This window comes from Anguilla anguilla, chromosome 11, assembly GCF_013347855.1.
Source record: "Anguilla anguilla isolate fAngAng1 chromosome 11, fAngAng1.pri, whole genome shotgun sequence".
In the NCBI taxonomy this organism is placed as follows: domain Eukaryota; kingdom Metazoa; phylum Chordata; class Actinopteri; order Anguilliformes; family Anguillidae; genus Anguilla; species Anguilla anguilla.
This window is the reverse complement of record NC_049211.1, coordinates 3,698,001-3,724,237: the sequence shown is the minus strand read 5'-3', so window position 1 is coordinate 3,724,237 and position 26,237 is coordinate 3,698,001. Positions and strand designations below refer to the sequence as shown.

At 48.7% G+C, this 26,237-nt stretch overlaps 1 protein-coding gene across 3 annotated transcripts; it reads right to left on the bottom strand.

Moving 5' to 3' along the window:
- Positions 1-300: 300 nt before the first annotated feature.
- On the bottom strand, positions 301-26,237 carry tfe3a (transcription factor binding to IGHM enhancer 3a). Of its 3 annotated transcripts, none has more exons than XM_035381744.1 (11): positions 25,587-26,237; positions 16,967-17,080; positions 13,742-13,985; positions 13,006-13,227; positions 10,052-10,147; positions 5,599-5,716; positions 5,188-5,226; positions 4,784-4,840; positions 4,196-4,271; positions 3,692-3,839; positions 301-1,182 (listed from the first exon to the last, which is right to left on the bottom strand). In XM_035381744.1, exons 1-11 carry the CDS (start codon positions 25,769-25,771, stop codon positions 730-732), a joined length of 1,752 nt encoding a protein of 583 aa, XP_035237635.1. In that variant the 5' UTR covers positions 25,772-26,237; the 3' UTR covers positions 301-729. The 3 variants fall into 3 exon arrangements, with proteins under 3 accessions (XP_035237635.1, XP_035237637.1, XP_035237636.1); XM_035381746.1 differs by lacking the exon at positions 25,587-26,237 and adding an exon at positions 20,048-20,517 and having other exon boundaries at positions 303-1,182; XM_035381745.1 differs by lacking the exon at positions 5,188-5,226 and having other exon boundaries at positions 303-1,182.

Sequence of the window (26,237 nt, the reverse complement as noted above, 5' to 3'; positions counted from 1 at the left end):
TAAGGAAAAAAAAAAAACTAAAAGAAAAGCAGATATAAACCTAGAACATAGTTTCCAAACAAAATCTACTATTGATGTTAATAAATGTCTCTTCTTTTAGTTCCTTTTCTATTTGTAGCGCAGAGTTCTGCGGACGGGAACCCGTCGGGGGAAAGAGCCACAGCGCCTTCTGCCCCGCAGGTCTCGCCGAGCTCGTTTAACTCTGCGCTGACCCAGAACCTCCTGCCCGAGAGCTCTAACGGAAGTCGGGGGGGGGGGGGGGGGGGGGGGGGGGGCGAAACGGCATTTTTGAATATCAGCTGCATTACCCATCATTGGGATTGGGGGGTTGGGGGGGGGGGATCTGCTTGCTGTTAGGGAGATGTGGGATCTCGCACTTTACAGACGGGACACCCCCGCCAAACTGGATTCAGCGCTGGGGGGGGGAAAAAAAAAAACCTGGTCCAAAAGAGGGATGGGCAACTGAACAAGAAAAAGGGGGTGGGGGGGGAGACCGCTTCTCACTTCAGTCGTTTCCATGGTTACACAGGACTGGCACACACCTAACAGGAAGTGAGAATGCAGAAGGCTGCTGTGGCTCTTTAGAGAGAGAGAGACAGAGAGAGAGAGAGTGAGTGAGTGTTGTCCCCCCCCCCCCCCCCCTCCCCGGCGAACGCCCGTGTCCAGCCCCCCCCTCGCCCAACGCCGCGACTCTCCGCGCACACGTTCCCGCTACGCTGCCGAACCCGGTCACGAGTCCTCCTCCATGCTGAAGCTGCTCCTCCGGCTGCTGGTCTTGGAGGCGCCGGGGGAGACGGACGAGAGGAGGGGGTCGGCGCCCCCTACGGGCGACAGGGCGCTGCCGCCGTCGTCGTCCATGAGGATGTCGTCCAGGCCCATGTCCGACATCAGGGAGGCGTTGAAGGCGGAGGAGGCGGGGTCGTCCAGCTCGGCGAAGCTCAGCGACCCCAGGTCCAGCGGGCTGCCCAGGGCCACGCCCCCCGGGGAGGCGGAGGGGGGCGGAGACAGGAAGGAGGAGGCGGCCTGCGTGGCGGAGGCCCCGCCCAGGCTGAGGAGGGACTGGGAGAGGGCGTCGCCGGAGGCGGGGTGCTGCTGCTGCTGCTGCTGCTGGAGCATGTCCAGCTCAGGGGACAGCGCCGAGGAGGCCGACAGGCCATGGATTCGAGCCTGCATCTCCAGCTCCTGAGCAAAGACACACACAGCCTGCGTTAGCTCTACACACACACACGCCCGCGTTAGCTCTACACACACACACACATACACACAGTCTGCGTTAGCTCTGCACACACGCCTGCGTTAGCTCTACACACACACACACACACACACACATGCCCGCGTTAGCTCTACACACACACACACACAGCCTGCGTTAGCTCTACACACACACACGCCCGCGTTAGCTCTACACACACACACACACACATGCCCGCGTTAGCTCTACACACACACACACACAGCCTGCGTTAGCTCTACACACACACACACACAGCCTGCGTTAGCTCTACACACACACACACACACAGCCTGCGTTAGCTCTACACACACACACACACACAGCCTGCGTTAGCTCTGCACACACACACACACACACACACATGCCTGCGTTAGCTCTACACACACACACACACACACACACACGTTAGCACTACACACGCACACGTGCGCCGGCGTTCCCCCTGAGATCTCGGCCAGCGCGCACACACACACACACGCACACACATACACACATGCAGACATGCACACCTGTAGTTTACAGAGTGAAACCAATATTAAGGGGCCTCATTGTAACGTGTAATTAACCGCAAAGATGGATGAACTGCTGTTCCCAGGACAGCAACTCCATTCCAGGAACGGAGGGTGACACTGCATCTATAAATATGCTCACTAACTATCGTTACAAACGATGGCCGGAAGAACTAAAATGGCCGAATTGTGTTTACATCCCAGTAGCGATTTTAACAGGAGCGTGGGGCTTTCCTGAGCGGGCCAGCATGGCAGGATTACTGCGCTGTAAGGCTTAGCAGAGACTGAGAGGCATTCGCTGCATCGGGCCTGAATGTACAGAATGCACAGTCTGTCCGCGAGATTCCATTCCACACGGGATCAAGCGCGGGCTCCGCGAACAGAAACAGCAGCTCTGAGGGCTGCTGAGCAGTCCGTACAGGACGACGTAAACACGGAAACCCACAGCCTGCTCCTCCTAAAGCCTGAGTCACGTTCACAGCCCGCTCCTCCTAAAGCCTGAGTCACGTTCACAGCCTGCTCCTCCTAAAGCCTGAGTCACGTTCACAGCTTGCTCCTCCTAAAGCCTGAGTCACGTTCACAGCCCGCTCCTCCTAAAGCCTGAGTCACGTTCACAGCCAGCTCCTCCTAAAGCCTGAGTCACGTTCACAGCCCGCTCCTCCTAAAGCCTGAGTCACGTTCACAGCCCGCTCCTCCTAAAGCCTGAGTCACGTTCACAGCCTGCTCCTCCTAAAGCCTGAGTCACGTTCACAGCCCGCTCCTCCTAACGCCTGAGTCACGTTCACAGCCCGCTCCTCCTAAAGCCTGAGTCACGTTCACAGCCCGCTCCTCCTAAAGCCTGAGTCACGTTCACAGCCCGCTCCTCCTAAAGCCTGAGTCACGTTCACAGCCCCTTCCTCCTAAAGCCTGAGTCACGTTCACAGCCTGCTCCTCCTAAAGCCTGAGTCACGTTCACAGCCCGCTCCTCCTAAAGCCTGAGTCACGTTCACAGCCTGCTCCTCCTAAAGCCTGAGTCACGTTCACAGCCTGCTCCTCCTAAAGCCTGAGTCACGTTCACAGCCAGCTCCTCCTAAAGCCTGAGTCACAGCCCGCTCCTCCTAAAGCCTGAGTCACGTTCACAGCCCGCTCCTCCTAAAGCCTGAGTCACGTTCACAGCTCGCTCCTCCTAAAGCCTGAGTCACGTTCACAGCCTGCTCCTCCTAAAGCCTGAGTCACGGTCACAGCCTGCTCCTCCTAAAGCCTGAGTCACGTTCATAGCCTGCTCCTCCTCCTAAAGCCTGAGTCACGTTCACAGCCCGTCTCTGAGTGTTTCATTGACCGCCGACCGCTAAGCCAAAAGGGCCGCTTCCCAAACGAGCATGCTGAGGGGAACTCAGATAGAACGAGCAGATTGGAATTGTACAAAGAGCACTTCTTTAATGAACGTGTGTGTGTGTGTGTGTGTGTGTGCAGTGTGTGTGTGTGTGTGTATGTAGTATGTGTGTGTGTGTGTGTAAGTGTGTGTGTGTGTGTGTGCATATGTGTGTGTCTGTGTGTATACTGACCTGTATGCGCAGTAGCAGGCTGCGGTTAGCATGTGTGTGTGTATACTGACCTGTATGCGCAGTAGCAGGCTGCGGTTAGCATGTGTGTGTGTGTGTGTGTGTGTGTGTGTGTGTATACTGACCTGTATGCGCAGTAGCAGGCTGCGGTTAGCATGTGTGTGTGTATACTGACCTGTATGCGCAGTAGCAGGCTGCGGTTAGCATGTGTGTGTGTATACTGACCTGTATGCGCAGTAGCAGGCTGCGGTTAGCATGTGTGTGTGTGTGTGTGTATACTGACCTGTATGCGCAGTAGCAGGCTGCGGTTAGCATGTGTGTGTGTGTGTGTGTGTGTGTGTCTGTGTGTATACTGACCTGTATGCGCAGTAGCAGGCTGCGGTTAGCATGTGTGTGGGTATACTGACCTGTATGCGCAGTAGCAGGCTGCGGTTAGCGTGCTCCAGCTTCTTCTGCCGCGTCTCCATCTCTTTGGTGCGCTGCTGCTCCTTCTGCAGCTTGCGGATGTAGTCCACCGACGCCTTCAGGATGGTGCCCTTATTCCAGCGCATCTCCCTGCGCCGCCAGCAGAGGGGGACAGAGAGCAGCGTTCAAACACACAGGACTGAGCACAGACAAACTGACTGAACACAGAACAGCTGAGCCATTCCTGCATGCTCTAGTGCTTTCTGTCTGTACTGTCCAATCTCCACACTGGCTGAGCATCGGGTACTGTATATCCATACACACATACAGCACAATGTGAAATACATTGTTTTTTGGGGGAGAGTTCTATGGGTCATTAAAACAAAGCCAGATTTCCTGCAAAAAAAAAGTGGTGACTTGCAAATATTCACAAAGTTATGACATCTGAGACCAGTTGCTAAATTTGAATCCCTCACAGAAATAAGAAGTAAACATGGAATACTGACGGGTCGCTTGACTTGGGGATGAGCGCTCCCAGCTCCTTGATGCGGTCGTTGATGTTAAACCTCCTCCTCCTCTCGACTGCACAGGGGAGAAACGCGCGTCAGGTGGGGAAGGACACGCAAGAAACACAGATGCATTTCAGATGTAACGAGATGGTGGAACAGCGAGGATGGCGCACACACACACACACACACGCGCACGTACGCACACACACACACGCACGTACGCACACACACACACACACACACACACACACACACACACACACGCGCGCACGTACGCACACACACATGCACGTACGCAGGTACGCACGCACGTACGCACACACACACGCACGTATGCACGCATGCACACACGCACGCACGTATGCACACACACACACACGCACGTACGCACACACACACACACACGCACGTACGCACACGCACGCACACACGCACGTACGCACACACACACACGCACATACGCGCACACACACACATGCACGACACGCACACATGGACACACAGACAACACACACACACGCACGACACATACACACACTCAGCACACGCACACACGCGCACACACGCAGCCGGGGGGAAACTCACTCAGGTTGTGGTTGTCCTTTTTCTGACGTTCTTTCATGAGGGCTTTCGCTTCTGCATCTGGGGAAAAAAACGACACATTTTTACCCCACACTGGAAAACCTGATGTAAGTGTTAAAATATGTTACAGCTAAAAACAGACATCTGGAGCAGAATCTCCTGCCATTTTGATATAATTTAATCACAACTGCACAGTGACAACATAAAAATCGATAACAGAACAGAAATGACACGCAAATCCAGCACATTGCTGCAAGTTGTTCAGAAAGACACACAGCAACGTGCGCTACGCTCCTCTGGTCTCTGTGCTTAGGGCTTCACTAAACCCTCCCGTTTACTCTGGGATTGATTTTGCGAACATTTGCTTCATTAACAGTCAATAACAGAAAGAAATTTGTAATAATTACATTTTGGAAACGGCGAGTTGGCCGATGGTGTCTGGGGGACTAAGTAAACGGTTAAAGGTTAGGAGAAAAATACAGAACACACAGCAGAACAAACAGATCAGGGGCGCACAACTCCGGTCCGGGAGGGCCGGCCGATCCGTGCGCAGGTTTTCGTTCCAACCGATTACCGCAGTTTTAGATTTCGGAATCCAAACTGGTTCAACCCGCCGTACTCGAACACAGGAAAAGCATTAGCACACACTCGCAGTCTACGGCCGTAGCTGGCGCTTATAACGAAGCGTCAGCTCGATATACGACTGATCCAGTTACGTAAATTAAGAGCAGAGGTTGGAATGAAATCCTGGGACGGATCGGGTCCTCGCTGTGCAGTTCTGAGGCCCGGAGCGGGACCGGAGCGGCATGCGGTCGTACCCGTCATCTCCCTCTTGACGTTGGGCAGGTCCGCGGGGCAGGAGTTACTGACGGTGATGGTGGGAGCCGCCATCCCGGGGCCGCTGTACACGTCCAGGAGGTTCCCCGACACCGGCAGCTGGAAGCACCCAATCAGAACGCAGAGTTCAGGACAGGCCACGCCCATCGAATTATCATTACATTACATTACAGGCATTTAGCAGATGCTCTTATCCAGAGCGACGTACAACAAGTGCCCACCCAGTTATGTTATAGGTTACCAGTTTTTTTTTTTGTTGTTGTCTCTTTTTTTATTTGAACTGTAATGCCATTTGAAACTGTGTTGTGTTATTTAAGTAATCAAAGAAGACGAGTTAATCTCAGCACCAAGCTTCCCCAATTCCTCAAAACCACAGAACGTGTCAGACAAGCACGCCTGCTGTTCTTTAAGACTTCCTCTTACGTGGAAGTCACAATTCATCACATCAGAGATAAATGACAGCTGTGAAATAAATTACCATAACCAGAAAGCAAAGAGGGGGATCCACAAAATCTACAAATATTTGCTGTGTGAAAATATATTCTCAAAATTCAAGAATGTGTAAAAACTGTCGCTGCGTGTCAAAATGACTTGCCAGGAATGTGTTATTCAACTGAAAGAAGAACTACTGAATCAGTGCAGCAAAGATGACTAATCTTGTCTTGTAAATGGAAATGTTGGTGAAGTACACATAAAAATGTACTTAACAGAAAATAAAAATACATACTTACAAAAAAAAATTCCATCAGCTTATAGTTCAATTTTTTTTTTACAAAAAACTCTTATGATTCCTTGAGTTCTAGGAAAATATACTTAAATGCCAAGATAATTAACCCATCAAGGTGCAAGGTCACAAATATGTAATTAGCCCTAATGCTGACGTCACAATCACTACTGGCAATTGAAAGCAGTGGAGTTCTAGAACACTGGCTTAGAATTTTGGGGAAAGACAAATTCCATCAATGAAATAACTGCGAAACGGAACTTCCACAGGCGATCTTTGCGGTGACAGTGAATCCTTCATCGTCAGCAGGCCCTGTTCCATTCTCACTGTCCTTTCTGATTCCGCGGTGCCCGGCGCTGGCTGTGTCGCCACAGTTTCCGCAGAACACCGCGAACCGTTCCTAAAAGAACGAGGCTCAACCTGAACGCCCACGTGTTGGCCTGTCGCTGACGCCGCTCTTAATCTGTACATTACAAAGTGCAAAAACACGTTACAGCCCGGACTCCTAGAATCTTATTTACCGAAACACAATCACGCGTTTTCCCAGTAACGAGAGAAATTTCGAGACAGGGGAAAGCGTTTCACCGAACTAACGATAACTCTGCTGAACAGAGGCAGCTAATCTCCGGGTGATAAGCTCTCAAAACGGGCGGCGGGGCTTGTAGAAAGCCTCAAAACACAGAATTAAAGAGTCCGAATAGAGCTGAATAATTAACAAAGCACAAGAAAATGCTGGCTGTCTGGGTGCTGAGAGAAATATTCCAGAAGAGCCTCCCCCGTTCACACACACACACACACACACACACACACACACACACACACACACACACTCCCCAGGCTGACGCAGGGGCGAGCAGGGCCCTGACCAGGCCACGGCGTAGGCGCTCCGTGTCTCCCAAAAAAACCTCAGGCCGAACGCCGCTGTGCAGCGGACGCTGGAGCGCGAGAGCAGGAAGCTCAGAGCGGTTCCACCGAGCGCCTTCCTCTTCCCCCAGGGGCTCCAGGTTCACACAGAGCCGCGTGTGCAGTGCGCTCTGGTCCCATCTGCCCATGCATTTAACTTTAACATGCTTTAACTGCACCAGCACACCGTCCCCACAAGCACAGGGAAAACGGTTTCATTCGCCTCACCTTACACTGCCCGTCATATCAGTTTCCAAACATTGAGCACCCACCGCATGAAGCAAGGCAGAACTGCTACAACAACAATGCCCTAATTGTTCAGAATACATGCGTTAAAGCGCCTGTCTAAATCTAATTTAAAACACACTGTCGGCACACACACACTCACACACACACACACACACACTCGGCACACACACGCATTTACCTCAACGTTACTTCTTTTCTTATCATGCTCCTGCAGCAACACTAAAATCCTCATCTTCAGAACAACCACGTTCACCTTCCTCTTTCTCTCTCTCTCTCAAAGAGAAGGCAGTTTAAAAATGGGGAAATGAGGAGAAGAGAGGAGCGAGAGAGAGAGAGAGAGAGAGGAGCGAGAGGGAGGGAAAAAAAGCTTCCCGTTGGCTATCTGTGCTGAGCAAGGCGCCGCGGCCGCAGTGAGCCTGTGCTCTCTGACCCCGCCCAGGTCGCGCGGGCCTGGCGTGTGTTAGCCATGTGTCAGAAGTGTCGGTTTACTCCCACCCTCCCACTGGATTCCAGCTCCACCAGCCACTCATCTGCAGCGGCCCAAACCCGCCACACTGAGCTACAGCACCCCAAACCCGCCACACTGAGCTACAGCACCCCAAACCCCAAACCCACCACACTGAGCTACAGCACCCCAAACCCCAAACCCACCACACTGAGCTACAGCACCCCGAACCCCAAACCCGCCACACTGAGCTACAGCACCCCAAACCCGCCACACTGAGCTACAGCACCCCAAACCCCAAACCCCAAACCCGCCACACTGAGCTACAGCGCCCCAAACCCCAAACCCGCCACACTGAGCTACAGCACCCCAAACCCCAAACCCGCCACACTGAGCTACAGCCACCCGAACCCCAAACCCGCCACACTGAGCTACAGCACCCCAAACCCCAAACCCGCCACACTGAGCTACAGCGACCCCAAACCCCAAACCCGCCACACTGAGCTACAGCCACCCAAACCCCAAACCCGCCACACTGAGCTACAGCACCCCAAACCCCAAACCCGCCACACTGAGCTACAGCACCCCAAACCCACCACACTGAGCTACAGCACCCCAAACCCCAAACCCGCCACACTGAGCTACAGCCACCCGAACCCCAAACCCGCCACACTGAGCTACAGCCACCCAAACCCCAAACCCACCACACTGAGCTACAGCCACCCAAACCCCAAACCCACCACACTGAGCTACAGCACCCCAAACCCCAAACCCGCCACACTGAGCTACAGCACCCCAAACCCACCACACTGAGCTACAGCACCCCAAACCCCAAACCCGCCACACTGAGCTACAGCCACCCAAACCCCAAACCCACCACACTGAGCTACAGCCACCCAAACCCCAAACCCGCCACACTGAGCTACAGCACCCCAAACCCCAAACCCGCCACACTGAGCTACAGCACCCCAAAAAACCCCAAACCCCAAACCCACCACACTGAGCTACAGCACCCCACACCCCAAACCCGCCACACTGAGCTACAGCGCCCCAAACCCCAAACCCGCCAACCTGAGCTACAGCGCCCCAAACCCCAAACCCGCCACACTGAGCTACAGCACCCCAAACCCCAAACCCGCCACACTGAGCTACAGCACCCCAAACCCCAAACCCACCACACTGAGCTACAGCACCCCAAACCCCAAACCCGCCACACTGAGCTACAGCACCCCAAACCCCAAACCCGCCACACTGAGCTACAGCACCCCAAACCCGCCACACTGAGCAACAGCACCCCAAACCCCAAACCCGCCACACTGAGCTACAGCACCCCAAACCCCAAACCCGCCACACTGAGCTACAGCACCCCAAACCCCAAACCCGCCACACTGAGCTACAGCGACCCCAAACCCCAAACCCGCCACACTGAGCTACAGCGACCCCAAACCCGCCACACTGAGCTACAGCACCCCAAACCCGCCACACTGAGCAACAGCACCCCAAACCCCAAACCCGCCACACTGAGCTACAGCACCCCAAACCCGCCGCGCGGACGAGCCCGGCTCAGCGGCTCAGGGCGTGACTGGACCCGGTCCCAGCCCAGCCTTCCCTCTCTTCCTCTGCCGAGCGTCTCGGTGACAGTTCCCAGTAAAAAGCGATGAGGGCTCAGCAGAGCGGTGAAGGCCCACACGGGGCTCTCTCCAAACTGAGAGGCTAGCGCACCGTAACGTGCCGCTCCCACACTGACGCAGGTAACACTCTAACGAACCGCACAATCTGTAACACCTGACCCCATCCGGCCGCTGCGGTTTATGAAGTCGTGGTGCAGAGTATTCGCAGAACTATAGACTACACTGAACATTAAAAGCTCTTATTCATGCACTGCGACTACAAATCAACAACCACTGTCTGTTCTCATACCGTCTCAATGCAAAAACTGAAATGAAGTCAGAGCAGAACACGGAAGAAAAAAACATTTACACTAAAAAGTGACGGCTTCTCATTTTCTGGAATTTCGAGACAGGAACGAAAAAGAAAAAAAACTTTTCACACCAGTTCCCTTCTGCGTGCACGCTTGGTGATGACGTCCATCCCCCGAACCGCAGCTACGTACCGTGCTGGGGAGCTGCAGGCCGTGGTCAATCAAAGTCATGATGTCATCATTGAAACTGGACTCCAGGCTGATGATGTCATCGATCACGTCATCAATCTGAGGAGAGAAACGGATTAAAGATTAAAAGAGATCAGATCCGTAAAGGCGGCAGCTTTTTTTTTTTTTTTTTTGCCGGCGTACCGAACGCACGGATCCTAACTGCCTCTCGCGGCTGAGTCAGCAGGCGAACGACGGCAGTACCGCACAGCCTCAGATGACTCAGAAAGCGCACTAAAATAAGACATCCTCCGCCTCGCTTTTACACAGCACTGACAGCTACAAACGCTGATGACACGTCAGCCAAAGAATCAACTGTAATACCGCCTGACTGATAACTAGCAATGGCAAACAAATGTGCAAATAACCGCTTAAAATAGGTCTTCATTCTGAGACCCCCTCTGCTCTACACCCCAGCGTACTGTTGGCCATTTAATGCGTTTGCTCCCCCCAGTTACTTAGGGCCTGAATACCCAGATCTTAGCGGTGGGCGTCGTGTCTAAAGTGGTATATGGTCTTAAGAGAGGGCCAGGCCGGCTCCGCCGCGGGCACAGATGTCATTAAGACGCAGGTGTGGTATTTGGCAAAGCGGCGAGGCACCAGACCGGAGAGCGCCAGATGAGAGGAGGACCGATCTTCACACAGAGGCCCGAAAGGCATGGGCGAACGGGGCTCCGAGAACAACAAAAACCACAGGCCCCCGAGGCACAGCGTTCCACAGGCCCGAGGCACAGCGTTTACAGGCCCGAGGCACAGCGCAGCGTTCCACAGGCCCGAGGTACAGCGTTCCACAGGCCCGAGGCACAGCGCAGCGTTCCACAGGCCCGAGGCACAGCGTTTACAGGCCCGAGGCACAGCGCAGCGTTCCACAGGCCCGAGGCACAGCGCAGCGTTCCACAGGCCCGAGGCTCAGCGCAGCGTTCCACAGGCCCGAGGCTCAGCGCAGCGTTTCAGCTTCACAGGCCCGAGGCACAGCGTTCCACAGGCCCGAGGCACAGCGTTTACAGGCCCAAGGCTCAGCGCAGAGTTCCACAGGCCCGAGGCACAGCGCAGCGTTTACAGGCCCGAGGCACAGCGCAGCGTTCCACAGGCCCGAGGCTCAGCGCAGCGTTTCAGCTTCACAGGCCCGAGGCACAGCGTTCCACAGGCCCGAGGCACAGCGCAGCGTTTACAGGCCCAAGGCACAGCGCAGCGTTCCACAGGCCCGAGGCACAGCGTTCCACAGGCCCGAGGCACAGCGCAGCGTTCCACAGGCCCGAGGCACAGCGTTCCACAGGCCCGAGGCACAGCGTTTACAGGCCTGAGGCACAGCGTTCCACAGGCCCAAGGCTCAGCGCAGCGTTCCACAGGCCCGAGGCACAGCGTTCCACAGGCCCGAGGCACAGCGTTTACAGGCCCGAGGCACAGCGCAGCGTTCCACAGGCCCGAGGCACAGCGCAGCGTTCCACAGGCCCCCGAGGCCCAGCACAGCGTTCCACAAACGGAATCGCCGGGTTTCATACAGAGCTAAGCCGCTGGATTAAAGGAATGGATCGGGTTTGTTAAAAAAATTATTAATTAAAAAAACCAAAGAAAATGCACTTTTATTTCTGAGGCAATACGAATGGAATTACAAAGATTGCCCAATAAAGAAGTGAGTGGGATGGCTGAAAAGTCATATTGCTAAAAAGGAAGATATAAACAGAAAAGGGAATTTAAAAAGGATTATGTGTCTTAACTGGATGTGCTTCTCAATTTAAACGCATAACACAAGCCAATACATTAAATATTCCTCACTTCTAATTTAACCAACTAAACTTTTAAACAATTCGAAATGTAAACTACCACAGTTCCCCATTAGGGGTCAGTGTTGTTATTTGTAGATGCTAAGTGGAGGGGAGGGTGGGGTGGGGTGGTAGATTCTCAAATTACAAAGCCAGGATGCTAGTTTACATTTGAAGAAAAACAAAAAAACAAAAAAAACCCAACTCCACTAGCAGTGGCAGACTTCTCAGAAAATTTTTTCTGATCTTTAGTATTGAGAATAGAGATGCTCCTTGCTATTTGGATGAATCAAATTTATTGGGTTAGGGCACTTTTTTGGCCGACAGGAGGAGATGCTGAGCTACTATTATTCTTAATACTAAGAATGCTAAAGTTTTATCACAGGACATTTTAACGAATCGATTCTGAGTGCGGATTTTGTGCTTCCTTATTTTTACTTCTGTGTTTTAGCCCACGCTCGCGATGCTGATAGTCTGTTGATAACACTGCAGATAACCACAGACAAGGCGGTGGGAATTATGTGTGAAGGAAAAAAAAACCTGTCTTGTTTTTAACAAGTTCACATTGTACTGGTAAAACCCAAACACTCACATCCGGTTACAGGCACTAGGAAACACATACTCAGGACATATAAGACACTGCAGTGTGGGATGTCTCAGGAACATCAAACCAACTACATTAACCTCTGCTCTGGCATAATCTGGCACGGTGTTCAGTGAGCTGCATAAAGTCATGATGTTCACAGTGAGTTGTATTAAGTCACAGTGTCCAGCGAGTTGTGTTACGTCGCAGTCATCAGCGAGTTGTGTTAAGTTGCGGTGTTCAGTGAATTAAGTCACAGTGTTCAGTGTGTTAAGTCAGTGTTCAGTGAGTTGTATTAAGTCACAGAGTTTGGTGAGTCGTGTTAAGTCATGGTGTTCAGTGAGTAGCATAAGTCGCAGTCTTCAGTGAGCTAAGTAAAGCTGTGATGCTCAGTGAGTTAAGGGATGGTGTTCAGTGTGTTAAGTTGAGGTGTTCAGTTAGTTAAGAGACGGTGTTCAGTGAGTTATGGGATGGTGTTCAGTGAGTTAAGGGATGGTGTGCAGTGAGTTAAGGGACGGTGTTCAGTGAGTTAAGGGATGGTGTTCAGTGAGTTAAGTGACGGTGTTCAGTACCTCCTCTTTGTTTCCCAGGTTGAGCAGAGCCATGGGGCTGCTGGGAGTGCTGCTGGCTGCAGGGGTGAGCTCGGGGGTGGAGCCAGACTGAGGCGAGGGGGACGTCCCCATCGTCTGATTGGCCACCTTGTTCCCGAGGGTGGTGGAGAGGTAGCGCTTCACCTGCTGCCTCTGAGCCTGCTGGATGTGGTACTTTGTGGGGTTCTCCAGGTGAGTCTGCACCTGTGGGGCACAAACAGACAGACGGGCAGACGGACAGACAGACAGACAGGCACACAGACAGACAGACAGGCGTCAGAAACCGGGCACAAGCGTGACTCATTTCTCTCAGCGATCCCAGAGGTTGAGCAGTAAACAGGGCTGTTGTGTAAACCTGCCATACAGGTAATTAATAAAATTAGGATGTAGCTAATGTAGGCTACCACCCAACGTGTTTTTAAACATTCTGTGGGAATAGCAGTGGTAGTATGCTACCGCCTTGCCATGGTACGCGCAAAATAAACATACGAATGACCTTTTTCTAAACAACGGTTAGTTTGGTCTTTACGTCATACGGGCACGTTACCGTGGTTACTCAGTTAACCGACTGCCGGCACAGTTCTATCGGTAAATAACACGGCCTTTTGCCAAGTCGTCCACAGAGCACGAGGACAGGTACTGAGTGAGCCTGCGATGTCCCACGCAGGACAGGGACGGTTTCGGAGGCGCGAGGGGGCGTCCTCGCCCACCTGCTTACCTTGAGCACCTCCACGGGGACCTGGGCCGGGGGCGGGCGGGCGGCGCTGGGGGGCGCGGACACGGAGATGGCGGGGGAGGAGTCGGCGGCGCGGAGCTGCGCGGAGGAGGCCTGCCGCTGCGCCTCCCTCCTCTCCTGCTCGCGCGCCTGCTCCCGCATCAGCTGCTGCCGCTGCAGCACACGCGACGCCATGACTGCGCTGCCCGAGGGGGAGGGGGAGGGGTCAGCCGACGTCGGCGTGGGGCTGCGGGGGGGAGAGAGAGAGGGGGAGAGGGAGGGAGAGCCTGGTCAGAGGGCGAGAGGCAGGCTGTTTACCCCGTGTTCCTAAAAGCGGCGGTTACGCAAAGCGCTGACGTCACTCGCCAGCTTCAAAATACTGCAGCACATCACACCAATCTCACCAATACAAAGTGCAAATACGCGTTGTTCACAGTACTGTGCTGTACCGTGCAGTTCTGATATATCATTCACAGTATCACACACACGTCAGGTATCTCTGAATTACTTTCCCCAAATAGGAAAGGGAAAATATTTCACCTTTCACATCAGTGATTTTGATACAAACAACAAAAGTTGAAATCACTTTCAAAAGGACATCATGTTCACATTCTATAGGCACTGTTGTTCAGCCTAAGCCCCGCCTTCCCAGTTCCACCCACTCTCCCGGTATTGTACCCTTCCCGTGTATTTCCAGTGTCTCCCACAAGGGGCAGTGTTGTACACACAGGATAGCAAAACAGGAAGATTAAACGCGACTGGGAATTTTGGGGGGGGACTTCTGTAGGCTTATCGTCTGGGAAGAGGAGGGGGGGAGTAGGTGTTAAATGGGACAGTGTAAAGTCCACAGTAAGACATTCTGTCTGTTCAGACCACAGAGAGAAAGAGAAGAGCAACGGGGAGATTGTGCAGAGTCATTGCTGGGAAGTCCCCGCGTTCAGACAGAGGAATCAAAACAGAAACCCAACACCCTGTCCCCGGGACGTCCCGCTGAGGCACTGGCCCGCTTCGGGCCGGGCGCAGTCCCCTCCCACCCCTCTCAGGCACCTGGACGGCGGTATTTATATAAAACGGAGGCTCTGCTGAGCTCTAAAAGCCCTTACGCAGTTTGTTTTCCACACAAAATGTACATTCCATACGGAATGCACGTTTCCCTGGCTGAACAGGGCTCTAGGTTAACGTTTTTTTTTCTTCTTTTTTTCCTTTCTCCCCAAGATGTGCTCCCAAGCTGAGGAATTTAGGAGCACACGGACGCACCCCCCGTTAGTAGATGTGCTCCTAACTTATTTTCCCCAGTCAGCACGCAGGTTCTTGCTGCGAGGCGACAGCGCTGCCCACAGCACCCCGATGACGAGGACGTCGCACGACACAGACAGGAGGAGCGAAGTCACAGGGAACATATATAAATACCAGAAACGCCGAACGCTAAAAACACAACCTGAAGACGTCGGAAAAAACGGCAGTCCTTGGCACGCTCTGCCGCCGCGTTTTTAAAAAGAAAAGCCAGCGCTCTAATCAAAATCAGGACGTCTCCGCAGCGCACATCAGAGAGAAGGGCCCGTGTGGAATGTGCTTTTAAGTTGCGGACGGAGCGCCAGGGTGGGTCCTGGAAAGATCCTTTTGGGTTTCTCGAGCGCCGATGAGCACGCGGATCATTGTTCGGCCTGAGCTTGTCGGTTCCTGTCTGAGAGGGCGGGTTATTAGGAGACTTTCTGGCAGGAAACGGCCGGGGATTTGGGTCGGCGATGCGTTGGGGCACATCTCGGTTCCAGAGCCTGGGAATCTGAAGACAACGGGCTACTACTAAACCGCCCGCCCGCCAACCTGAGCCATTCGCTGGGGGGGCGGGGGACGGAAAAAATAACACACACACACACACATTCAAAATCTGCGTCCCAGACGGAAAACAAATCATGAAGGGCGAAGCAAAGCACAGTCTGCGCAGGATATAGCTAATGGTCTCAAGACCAAAGGGTTTCTTATCACAACAAACACGGTGTTTTGAGCTAGACGGCCATCAAAGGTTTTGTCTGATGAAGAGCGTGTAGCTGGAAATGTCACGTCTGTAGTATTAACAAACGCTTTCATAACGGGGGGGAAAACACTGCTCCCCGCGAGAGACCCAGTCTATGATTCAGGTATCAGGCACTGAAGGCGCCAGTCCAGTGCTCAGAGGGAACAGCCCAGCTGGGCCTCTGATAAACACAAACACACGTCCATGGATTCTCACACTCAAGTTCTTCGCTGCAGTTCCCCAGCCGAACGCGTCAGCCCTCGGATTTCAGGACTCAGCTGCCGATTGGCTCTCGTTTGCAGGACGCAGCTGCAGATTGGCTCTCGTTTGCAGGACTCAGCTGCCGATTGGCTCTCGAGTTAGGGGAGCTTACACCTTCCTGGACGTGACTGGAAAAAGACCAGGGCCCGATTTACATGGTTTTACAGCGGTGGGAACATGTAGCAGGTTCTGTGTGGCGTCCGCTTCCATTTTAGACTTGAAATCGAAACGGCGCCGCATCCGCACGCCAGACCAGCACCAGTACAGTACAAAAGCGCTAATCCGCTAGCGCGGGCACCGAAAGGAAGCTACGGATCCACTCCTGGGGTGATCCAGGCCAAAGAGGCCAGTCCCGGTTCCAGAAACCGAGCAGCCATGTTTGACCATCTCCTGTCAAACGCGCTCCCAGGTAAAGATCCTTAACCAGGCCGACTCCTAAAGGCAGATGTGTCATAATAAAAGAGTCCAGAGAGAGAGAGAGAGGGAAATGCACTATGGCAGGCCTCTCTCTACCTGACATGGGCCTCTGCATGTACCACAGAGAGCAGACGAATGAAGGAGACAGCCAGGCTGTGCAAGCGGGTAAAACACACACACACACAACAAAAACAGAGTGAAGAGCAGCCAAACACTGGCAAATTAAAACCTCTCCTCTCATCCGCTACTCAGTAATGTTGCATTCATATTAAATCATGTTACAAATTAAACCTTAGGTTTTATATTAAACCGCATGTTTCATATTAAACCACATTCCTATTAAACTTCATATGTTTAATAGTGTATACATATGAACTGGGGTCTTTCACCCCCAGAACAAATATCCAGACTACAGTAATGTTAATTTCCCTTTTCACACATTTTACGAAAGATAAGTGGATTTGTAACAAATACATTAAAAACAACAACAACAACCAAAAAGCGAAGCTGTAAAAACACTGCGTGACTGTACTGACCTTAGAGTGATGGGCTGGCTCTTGAGCTGGTAGAACGTGCCGGAATCGGAGGAGAGGATGTTCTCAATGTCGATATCCGCAACGATACCCGACTCGGGCAACAGAGACTCCAAACTGAGGGGAGAGAGAGAGAGAGAGAGGGGGAGAGAGAGAGGCGACTCAGGATTAAGAAGATTCAAAATTTACAGAGATCTGGTTAAACCTGCGAGAAACTTGTGGCTTTTAGGCAAACAAACAGAACTATAGTTTGACATGGAAATGTTCTGGGGTGGGATGCACATTCATTTCAGTGAAATTTCTTGTAGCCAACAATGGAGAACAGAAAGCAGCAGGCAATGAAAATTATTTCTGATCTGCTGACAGTAAGACATTAGCGACAGACAGACAGACAGACAGCGGCTATACTGACAGAACCGATACTAGATGTCGATACAAAGATGACCACACAGAGCGAGAAAGGAACACAGTGCTGTTCCCTATTGTCTTTGACACCCGCCTAAAGGAAAATAGCGCATCATCATGGCTAATGCACAGAGTTCTGTGGAAACGATAGGCTCGACAGACCACGGTTTTCTCGCCCAATCAGAGCCATGAGGCAGAAAACACAGGGCCTGACAGCCCGGTCGAAGCTCGCCGACGCGTCTGTCGGGTGAAATTACTTCCACGTCACTCGCTTCACATTCTATGACAATGAAAGGTTTCCTGCGCAGGCAGAGTCTTTGCTGACGGAAACAGGAACAGTACGGATTCTGGGAAGTTTGGCGAGGTAACCGAGAAGAGAAGAAAAGAAAAAGAAAAACGTAGAACAGGATCGTAGCTAAGCGGCCGCGAGATGTGTTCAGACAGCACGCCAACCGACTCCTCCGTCTCGCCCAACGGGACGGGAAGGCCACGAATCGCCTCGCGGCGGGTCTTACGCGCGCGCTCTGGTGAGGTAACACCGCCGCACCGCCATCTTCTGCCCCCGCTTCTAACCGCCACCCAAACCAGGGCCGAGTGGACGCGGTTTCAGCCGCGCGGACATCCCAGAACCCAACCAAGACTGGTCTCCATTGATCCACGCATTCTTCTGCTCTCTCAGAGAAAGAGAGACAGGAAGTGAGAAAGATATGGCAGACAAACTTTTGGCGATAGAGCAAACCGTCGTGTCTGGTGTGACAATGCAAGATGCAACTACTCTTAAATCACGCTTCAAAAAGAAGCCCTTTAATTGTAGGGACAGGCACTGCATAACTGCAATCCATCATAACCAGCAGACACATGTAACGTTCTGCTTCTGACACACCGGAACACAACTGAACCTGAATGAAAGACGAACGCGACCTTGCTGCTGGAATTTGACAGCATTTTTACCTGCCGCACTGCACCGCGCAGCAACACCTACAAAAAAAAAAAAAAAAAAAAAACTAAAACACAGTGCCCTGTACACAGGCTAAAGCTAAGTCCCTGCCAATGATCAACATTCCGGCAGTGGAATGCCATGGAACTGTGATTCTATTGTGCTCAACCTCTCCAGCGAGGTTCGGCAACACACGGGAGAGTAACAGAAGAGCGTGGGATCTCCCCTAGTGAGTCGCAAGCATGACTCATCATTTTACAGTAAAAAATAAAATAAAATTCCTCACGCTAAAAGGTCTTGGCTCCTGCACAGTCAGAGACTTTGGGAAATTTTTGGGCCGCCGATTTCAAATGAGACCAACTGTACTGCCATTGGTGGCAACGAACAGAAATTAATAACAGGAATACGTTATAATTTACGGTAGTAAACACACAAAAGCGTCCATAACAATTCAGAAAGCATTCAATCTATCTAATAACACCGTAATTATGCAAATGGACTGTATGTTCTACTGTCGTTCTGACAGTTAATAAAAGGGTTGGTGTTCATTCAAATGAAACGCTGCTATGAATGAAAGCGAAATGTCTATAACCCTCACAATCTCATTACCACACACGTGAGCCTGGAGTCTAGCGCGACCTACCTATAATTCAATGGGCAAGACGCTTTAAAAAAATAAAAAATAAAAAAATCTCTCAATAACGTCAAAACACCCTGATTGCCACACATCAACAAAATATGCGCTATGTGCGCGATTTAGGCAATACAATGCCCTCTGGACCCGAAGATCCCTGTACAATGCCCTCTGGACCCGAAGCTCCTAAGTTGAAAAGACACATGCAACAGGGCTTGTTGCAGGCTCTCATTGACCATAACACTGTGATTAGGCCGACGCCACTCAAATAAATAGCCTACTTTATTTCGGTAGCAAATTGTAATAGTTAAAAGTACAAGTAATAGTTCAATTTACCTGAACAGTAATTAGCAACATATCAATTGAATCTACGTGCAAAAAGAAAACAATTCCAAGCAAAATAAATGTAACTATTTGAACCAAATGAATAATGCAAAAATAAGACAACTGACAGCTACAGAAATAAGACTACTGCGAAGTATTCTCTAGAATGTATGATATAGATTCTATCAGTTGGTTCTTAATATACCTAAATTAACACTGAAAGTAAAAATAAAATAAAAATGAACAGGAAAATCACTTTTCCATATGCCGTAAATGTTCTATCCAATATCGACTAACGTGGCTGATTAATACTGACAGCAATCCCACCAGAATGGGGAAAAATTAATAATGTAAACCGAAGTTATGACATTTGTGGGGAACTGTGTCGGCCATAAATGTCAGTGGTGAATAGTCCACCAAGCACAACAAACTAGCTATCTAGCCAACAAACGAGTCACAATGGGCCGTGTCCAAATTAAGCACAATATAAACCATCATTTTAGTTCTCGACTTCGCATAGTGTCGAATGTGCGCATTTAATGGAGATAAAAACCGCACGTTTAAGCAAACTACAACTAGAACCCTGCCCTGCCGCCTATTGCAGACTAACGTTTCCAGAATGTAAACACTGCCGCTCCACCGAAACGCCAAATACTGTAGTTACACAAGCAGAGGACTGAAATACGAAAACATCGCCGTAAACAATATACAGTACTCAGCATTTTCTTTTACACGAAGATGACAATTTACAAACACACGCGAGTTAACCGATGTGTACACTTACCTATAGTCGGCCCCGTTGTCGAATGAAAGTGCACGGTTGGGTAACTTGAATATTCCGGCCGCACGTCGAAATTCCACAACTGGCATATGCCGAGGTAATGAATTTCCCTTCCAAACCCGGTTCAATATGCCAACTTGAGCAGATGTGATTTCAGTCCCCCGCCGTAACGTGCATATTGAATGTTCTCATGCAATCACAATTTCCGTGTTTTGTAAGCTTCAGCAAGTAAGCCATCGTTTGCCATTTTGAAAGAGGAAGCACTCGCAGCTAGCCGGTTTTACTCGGAAAATATTCAATGAAAATATAAAATACTCTGCGGATGCATCCGGTTCCTACTGGAAAATGCTTCACACCACTACCGTCGTCGTTTATGAAGATAGTGCGTTTCTTCTACGGTCGGAATTGGCTTTGAAAATTAGCCAGAGGGTTTAAGTTGCGTAAAACCCTCAACACAGCGACAGAGTTGCTAAAAATAGTGAGAGCTAGTAAACTATGAGCACGACGGTTGGCACCACACGGGGGCGTCATTGCACAACATCATTACATCCAAATACCGCATTTGCCTTAAATTTCATTGTGCAACTCGGGAAATATTTTGGGACTATCCACTGAAAAGGGCAATCGGGGCAGACACCAGTGATGACAGTGGCGCCTGCAACACAAATTTTTAAGAAGTGAAACTCCTGAGGCAGTTTATAGAATAGCCCCTACCTCCGATCATGGGATGGTGGCAACTAGCAAGACAGGGGGTGTCCTAATTGTTTTATAAAGGTTTCAATAAGAGAATAGGCATAAGCATTCAGTATGTTATGATGTGTAAGGCAAACTAGATAATAAGACAATGAGACAACGACTTCAAAATAAATGTATACCCTTTACAAATCAACAGAATTATGAGGTGACAGCAAAGCAAGTATGCCTGTATTTTTGCACAAATTATTTAGAATGTGTACATACAGTATAACATGGAATCCACAGAGTAATGTGTAATGACTGTACACCACCACAACACAGCTGCCTACACAAGAGCAATGCAACCAAATACACACATACACGCACATGCACACACAGACGCAAGCGCACACACACGCACACACACGCACACACACCCTGCCTGTTAAACCTGTTTTTAGTAGAAAATATTACTTTCTCCTTCCAGAACAAGTTCAAAAGATTTATGATGCAAAAATGTTTATCATTAAACAGCAAATGTATTCACTCCACCAGAATTAGTCAGAATACTTTGTAAAAAAAAAAAAAAAAAAAAAAAAATTTAAAAAAAATTTAAATGCCTTTGGTGGCAATGACATTGCTGAGTCTACTCAGGTGTGTCTGCATGAACTGATCTGTTGTTTCAAAAGTCAAACCTCACCAAGTCGGTCACATTCTGCAATGGAATTATCATAGGGGGACCTCATTAATGTATTCAGTGTGCTCTCTCAAAAAAATACGCCTGGCTCAATTTAGGTTGCTAATACAACAGGGCTGAGTACTTCTCAATTAAGTCATTCACATTTTTAGAAATACAATTCTGTGGACATCCAAATAATACTTCCTTTCATTTACACTTTTAGAGAAGTAGACAAGAATTGAGGGGCGAAAAATTAAAACTTTTTTATGTTTGGAACAACAGATAATTTTACTCATGGTGCCTTGAGAAAGTTTTCACCCTGTTGATTATTGGTATGTGAAAAGATTTATTCTCACCAGTGAAACTTCCATTTTGTACATCCTCTTTCGTAGTTTGTAGTGAAATCTGATGACACTGCAAAGACGCATCCTGTAACCCTTCAAAAGCCTCAAGCCCCTCACGAGACACTAAGGACATTTCTTCCTGCCTGAATCTACATCTCCTTCAGCACAGCTGGCTTTTGCTTGTGAACCACTTTGAGTTTGAACCACAAAAGCTTGACCTTATTAGCAGAGTTCAAGCTTAGAGAATCAAGGAGAGAATCCAGGTTTTTTTCTTGGTATGTGATAATCACATATTTGTAAAATGATGCATCGATAGTTCCGGTTCCAGCAGAAGTTTGCACGCACGAATTTACTCTTTGTCTCTTCAATGTAATGCGACAGGAATACCTTATACTGGTTTTTCCAAGCAGTTGCCTATGATCTGTATTTTGTTACTTTAAGGCAGCTTTTCACACACAGCAAACAGTCATTTTTAGTATCGTTACAACAAAGACTTTTAATATTCATTACAGTAGCTCAGAACGCCTTAAACCTTAAACAGTTTGCCAATTTTCCTCAACAATAGAATGACAGTGAATGGCTTTTTTTTTTTTTTTATGGCAATCTTTTATAAATATAGTTTACAATATCACTTCCACAGGCCAAAGCGTTATTTCATTGGCAAATTTGTGCGAAACCGCCCCTAATCAAGGGCAACGTCATTTTTTTTTTTATTTGACGGTTGCGTCGCCAGAGAGTGTTGTCACGGTAACCTGCTACGAGACCTTCGATTTACCGCAACTTTACTGTGCTTCACCAGCGAAATAGCCGAGCTACACCCGCAGTTGTTTCACTCCCAACTTTGCTCACTTTTCTCTGTTACTAAATTATTGTGAATGTAGCAACTGTCCCAGGATCCTTGAACTTCTTGATACTCAGATATCAGATTTGAGGGATCGGCGGATTACATCATTTACAGCCATCATCGGACTCAGGGATGTTTATGATGCTTCAGACCACCTGTGCATCAGTTACTGTGCATACACCTTTCCGACTTGTATACCTGGTGGTGGTAAAACTTCTGTTTTCTTCCAGAGAATGCAAACTTGATACAGGATCACAGGTTTACAGTAAGTTTTAAATATATGCAAGATATTCACAGTACTAATATGGGTTGTATTTGTACCAGGACATAGGCTCATGATTGCATACTTGCATTTATTTGGTTAAATCATATTTATATTGCTGTTTATCAAGGGGCGTGGATACATTTGTGGCCAACTGATACGGAAAATAAAATTATTTGTGAACCTGCAATTGTTCAGTACAACAGAAGACAGGATGGAATGATATCAGTGCACAAAAGGAAACCAAACTCCAGTGTATAGCAATGGGTGAGCGTCATTTTTGTACAAATCCAGCAGAGCGGGCAGAAATGTTTTAAAGTTGAGGCAAGGCAAATAATACTGAAGTCAGCAGGACTACAGAAATCACAGCCAAGAAATCCACAGGATGTAGCTAGGCCTCAAAGGGAAAAAAGGGGAGAGCTATGCTTGTGGATTTGCTGAGTCATATCCTCATGTATTCAAGGTCCACAGCCAGCCATGTACTGGAAAAACAATAAAAGGTTCGCTTTCTACACCTTATCTATGTGCACTGAGGGAACCTGGTGCACAGGGAACATTGGGGAAAGTTATAAGTTATTATTTCTCCTTTTCAAACCATCAGTCATGCTTTTCAGTCACATTGTTTTATGCTGATTAGCCACTGTGGGGTTATGGAATTTTGCTATCCTTAATATTTCAATGACAAAGGCAATATGTGAAAGTTGAGGCCTTAGCTTCACCTTTAACTGAAAAACTGTGAGTCTGGGCCTGTATATTTTGTACGTTTAGTGGAATATTTGATCTATGCAGTTTTATTTAAAAGCAGGTCCTTTTCCTTGTTGAGTTTCAGTTAGGAGTTACCTTTTAACAGCCCTGCTAAAAATAGGTGCTGTGATTGACATAAGCATGTAACAATATTTCTGTGATGATGGCACAATGCCAAGTTGTTTGAATTTTCAGTTTCACCTTAGCTGAAAAACACTGAGTGAGAATCTCATGACTCTTGGTGCTGCTCCCTCAAAATTTTGCATAGAACCTGGCCTACATTTTGGCTACTAAATAATTGCAGATATTCTAAATAAGCTGTGCATGTTTTCAGTTAACAGACTATCTCCCTGCACCCTCTCCAGTTGAATGATTATCAGACCTGACACTATTTGTTTGCCTTTTTTTTCCTTTTCTTTAGGAGATATTTCAAACAACTCAGCTTATTTTGCGATTGGTGAAATTTCATTTTCTAGTGCAAAAGGTACCCTAATGTTATAAATAAAAGGGGGGAAAAAACGGGAGTTCATGTAATTTTTTGAGATCATTAAAACTTGTAGGAATTACAAATCTGAAAAATGTCTCAGAAAAACTTTAAAGTATTAAGCACCTCGTCCAGTGTTCTACACGAGTGGTAAACATTTTTGAAATAACAGCTAACTACCCAATAAACGAAGCAGTTATCTGTTACAGTGATTAATAAACCGGATAATTACAATTAATTTAAATGAGCAAGAAAGTACGAAAGTTCACCGTGAAATTTCCCCATTCTTCTCCTACGATGATAGGATTGTTCCAATTTCAGTACACAACAACAAAAGCTGGAGACTACATGTTTTTCTGCAAGGAGTTCATTGGAATGGTGGATGAGTCACACTGTGCATTTCATGCCAAACTTCATTCAATGCTACACCGCCAGTCTCGATCCGACCCTGCTTGTGAGATCTAGTGAAACAAAGGAGTCTCTGTTTATATAAAAGAAACAGTGTACTAGCCGCTCAATATAGCCTCATAATAACGTGTAAACAATCACATAAACCAATTTCGACGGCCACTGATGGTGAAAAGGTGCATGCAGCACAATACTTTCTTCATACTTAACGGGAGTCGCAACAAAAAGAGACCGCTAGACTAGACTAAGGTGGTTAGCTGAATTATTTACCAATGTAAAGCAACGTTTGCGACTTTGACACAACGTGATACATGACTGTATGCTAAAACTACAACCGTATATACCAGCTATATGCACGATTTATGCGTGGTAACCTAGCATAGCCTATTCAACTGTGTTCAACTATGACGTTTACGAGGTTAATTTATATCAAAGCAAAGCAGCTAGCAAGGTAGACTGGCTTCTCATTCTTTGTCAGAGACTTCATGTCAGGTTATTAGCCTACAAGAAACTGCTATTATTAATGACTCAACAACGTTGTTAATAAATTGCATAATGTTACAGCTGCAGCATCTAATTCTAAGGTATTTTAACAGATAACATTTGATGAACAGACAGATGCAAAAATAAGCATCAATGTTAACGTTTCAGTAGGCTACATTAACTAATTATCCCGTAACACAACAACCCTAAGCCAGAAAAACCAACGCAGTATCATAGCTACAGGCTGCTGAAAAAGTCGGCCAGTCTGCAGTTGTTGAGTACGTTAGTACTAGACTAAGTTAGTATGCAAATAACAGGGCGAGAATAAGTGATTTTTAATAAGTAACGTTATGCTCAGTGAAGATAAATTAGCTACTCCTGTTCGCTTGCCAACTTTGCTTACTACTACTAGTCTAGGCGAGCTATGTGATCAGCTTCAAACTACAACTAAACTAACTTCTAATCTAGTAGCACCCGTAGAATTACTAACACAACCAGCCATTCAATCGAATACGCCGTGGCGTTTTTCATATCCGATACACGGTAGCTGTCAACCACATCACATAACTGGCTTGGAGAAAAAGCACTGTTAGTTAGCTACATCCAGCTCACAACTTACCTTAATAAATTGACGGAGTCTGCAGGCGAATCCAAAATAACGAAGACAGTCTGTGGTTGCTCGTGCGGTGCTGGTTGTCCAGGTAACCCTACCTGGCTGACAGTGTCTCGATACGAATCTGCTGTCGACGACAACAAGAGTATTCCCTTTTCACCGTTTTCTTGTTCTGGTGTGACGGCAGACATTTCTTAGCCGGCTTAAGGCTATTTTATTTAATCCTATTTCTTGCGTTGCCTAATTAGCTACGGATGTCACCAATTTGGGATAAATGCTAACGTTGAATGTAAATAACGGCAACAGCTTACTTTTAGCTAGCTTTAGCTAAAAAGATTTTGCGTATTTAGCTAATTTAAACTGTAGGCTCAGCAACAATCAGCTATTAAATTCACAGGCTAGCTAACCTCGATCGGCAGAAAAACAGCGTACTATAACAGTTGGCTGGCTAGCTGACACCCAGACTGTGAGCTAGCCAGCTAGCTAACAGTAAACTTAGCAATAGTAAGACTAGCTAGCAACTGTTAGGAGCTCTGTGTCTAAGGTAAACTGTAACTAAAGGAAGAACAGGACGACATCCAATGCACTTCACTTGCCCGTTACTAGTCTCCTACGAACATGGGTCTACTCTGCACATTGATCTCATCATGGTAATCA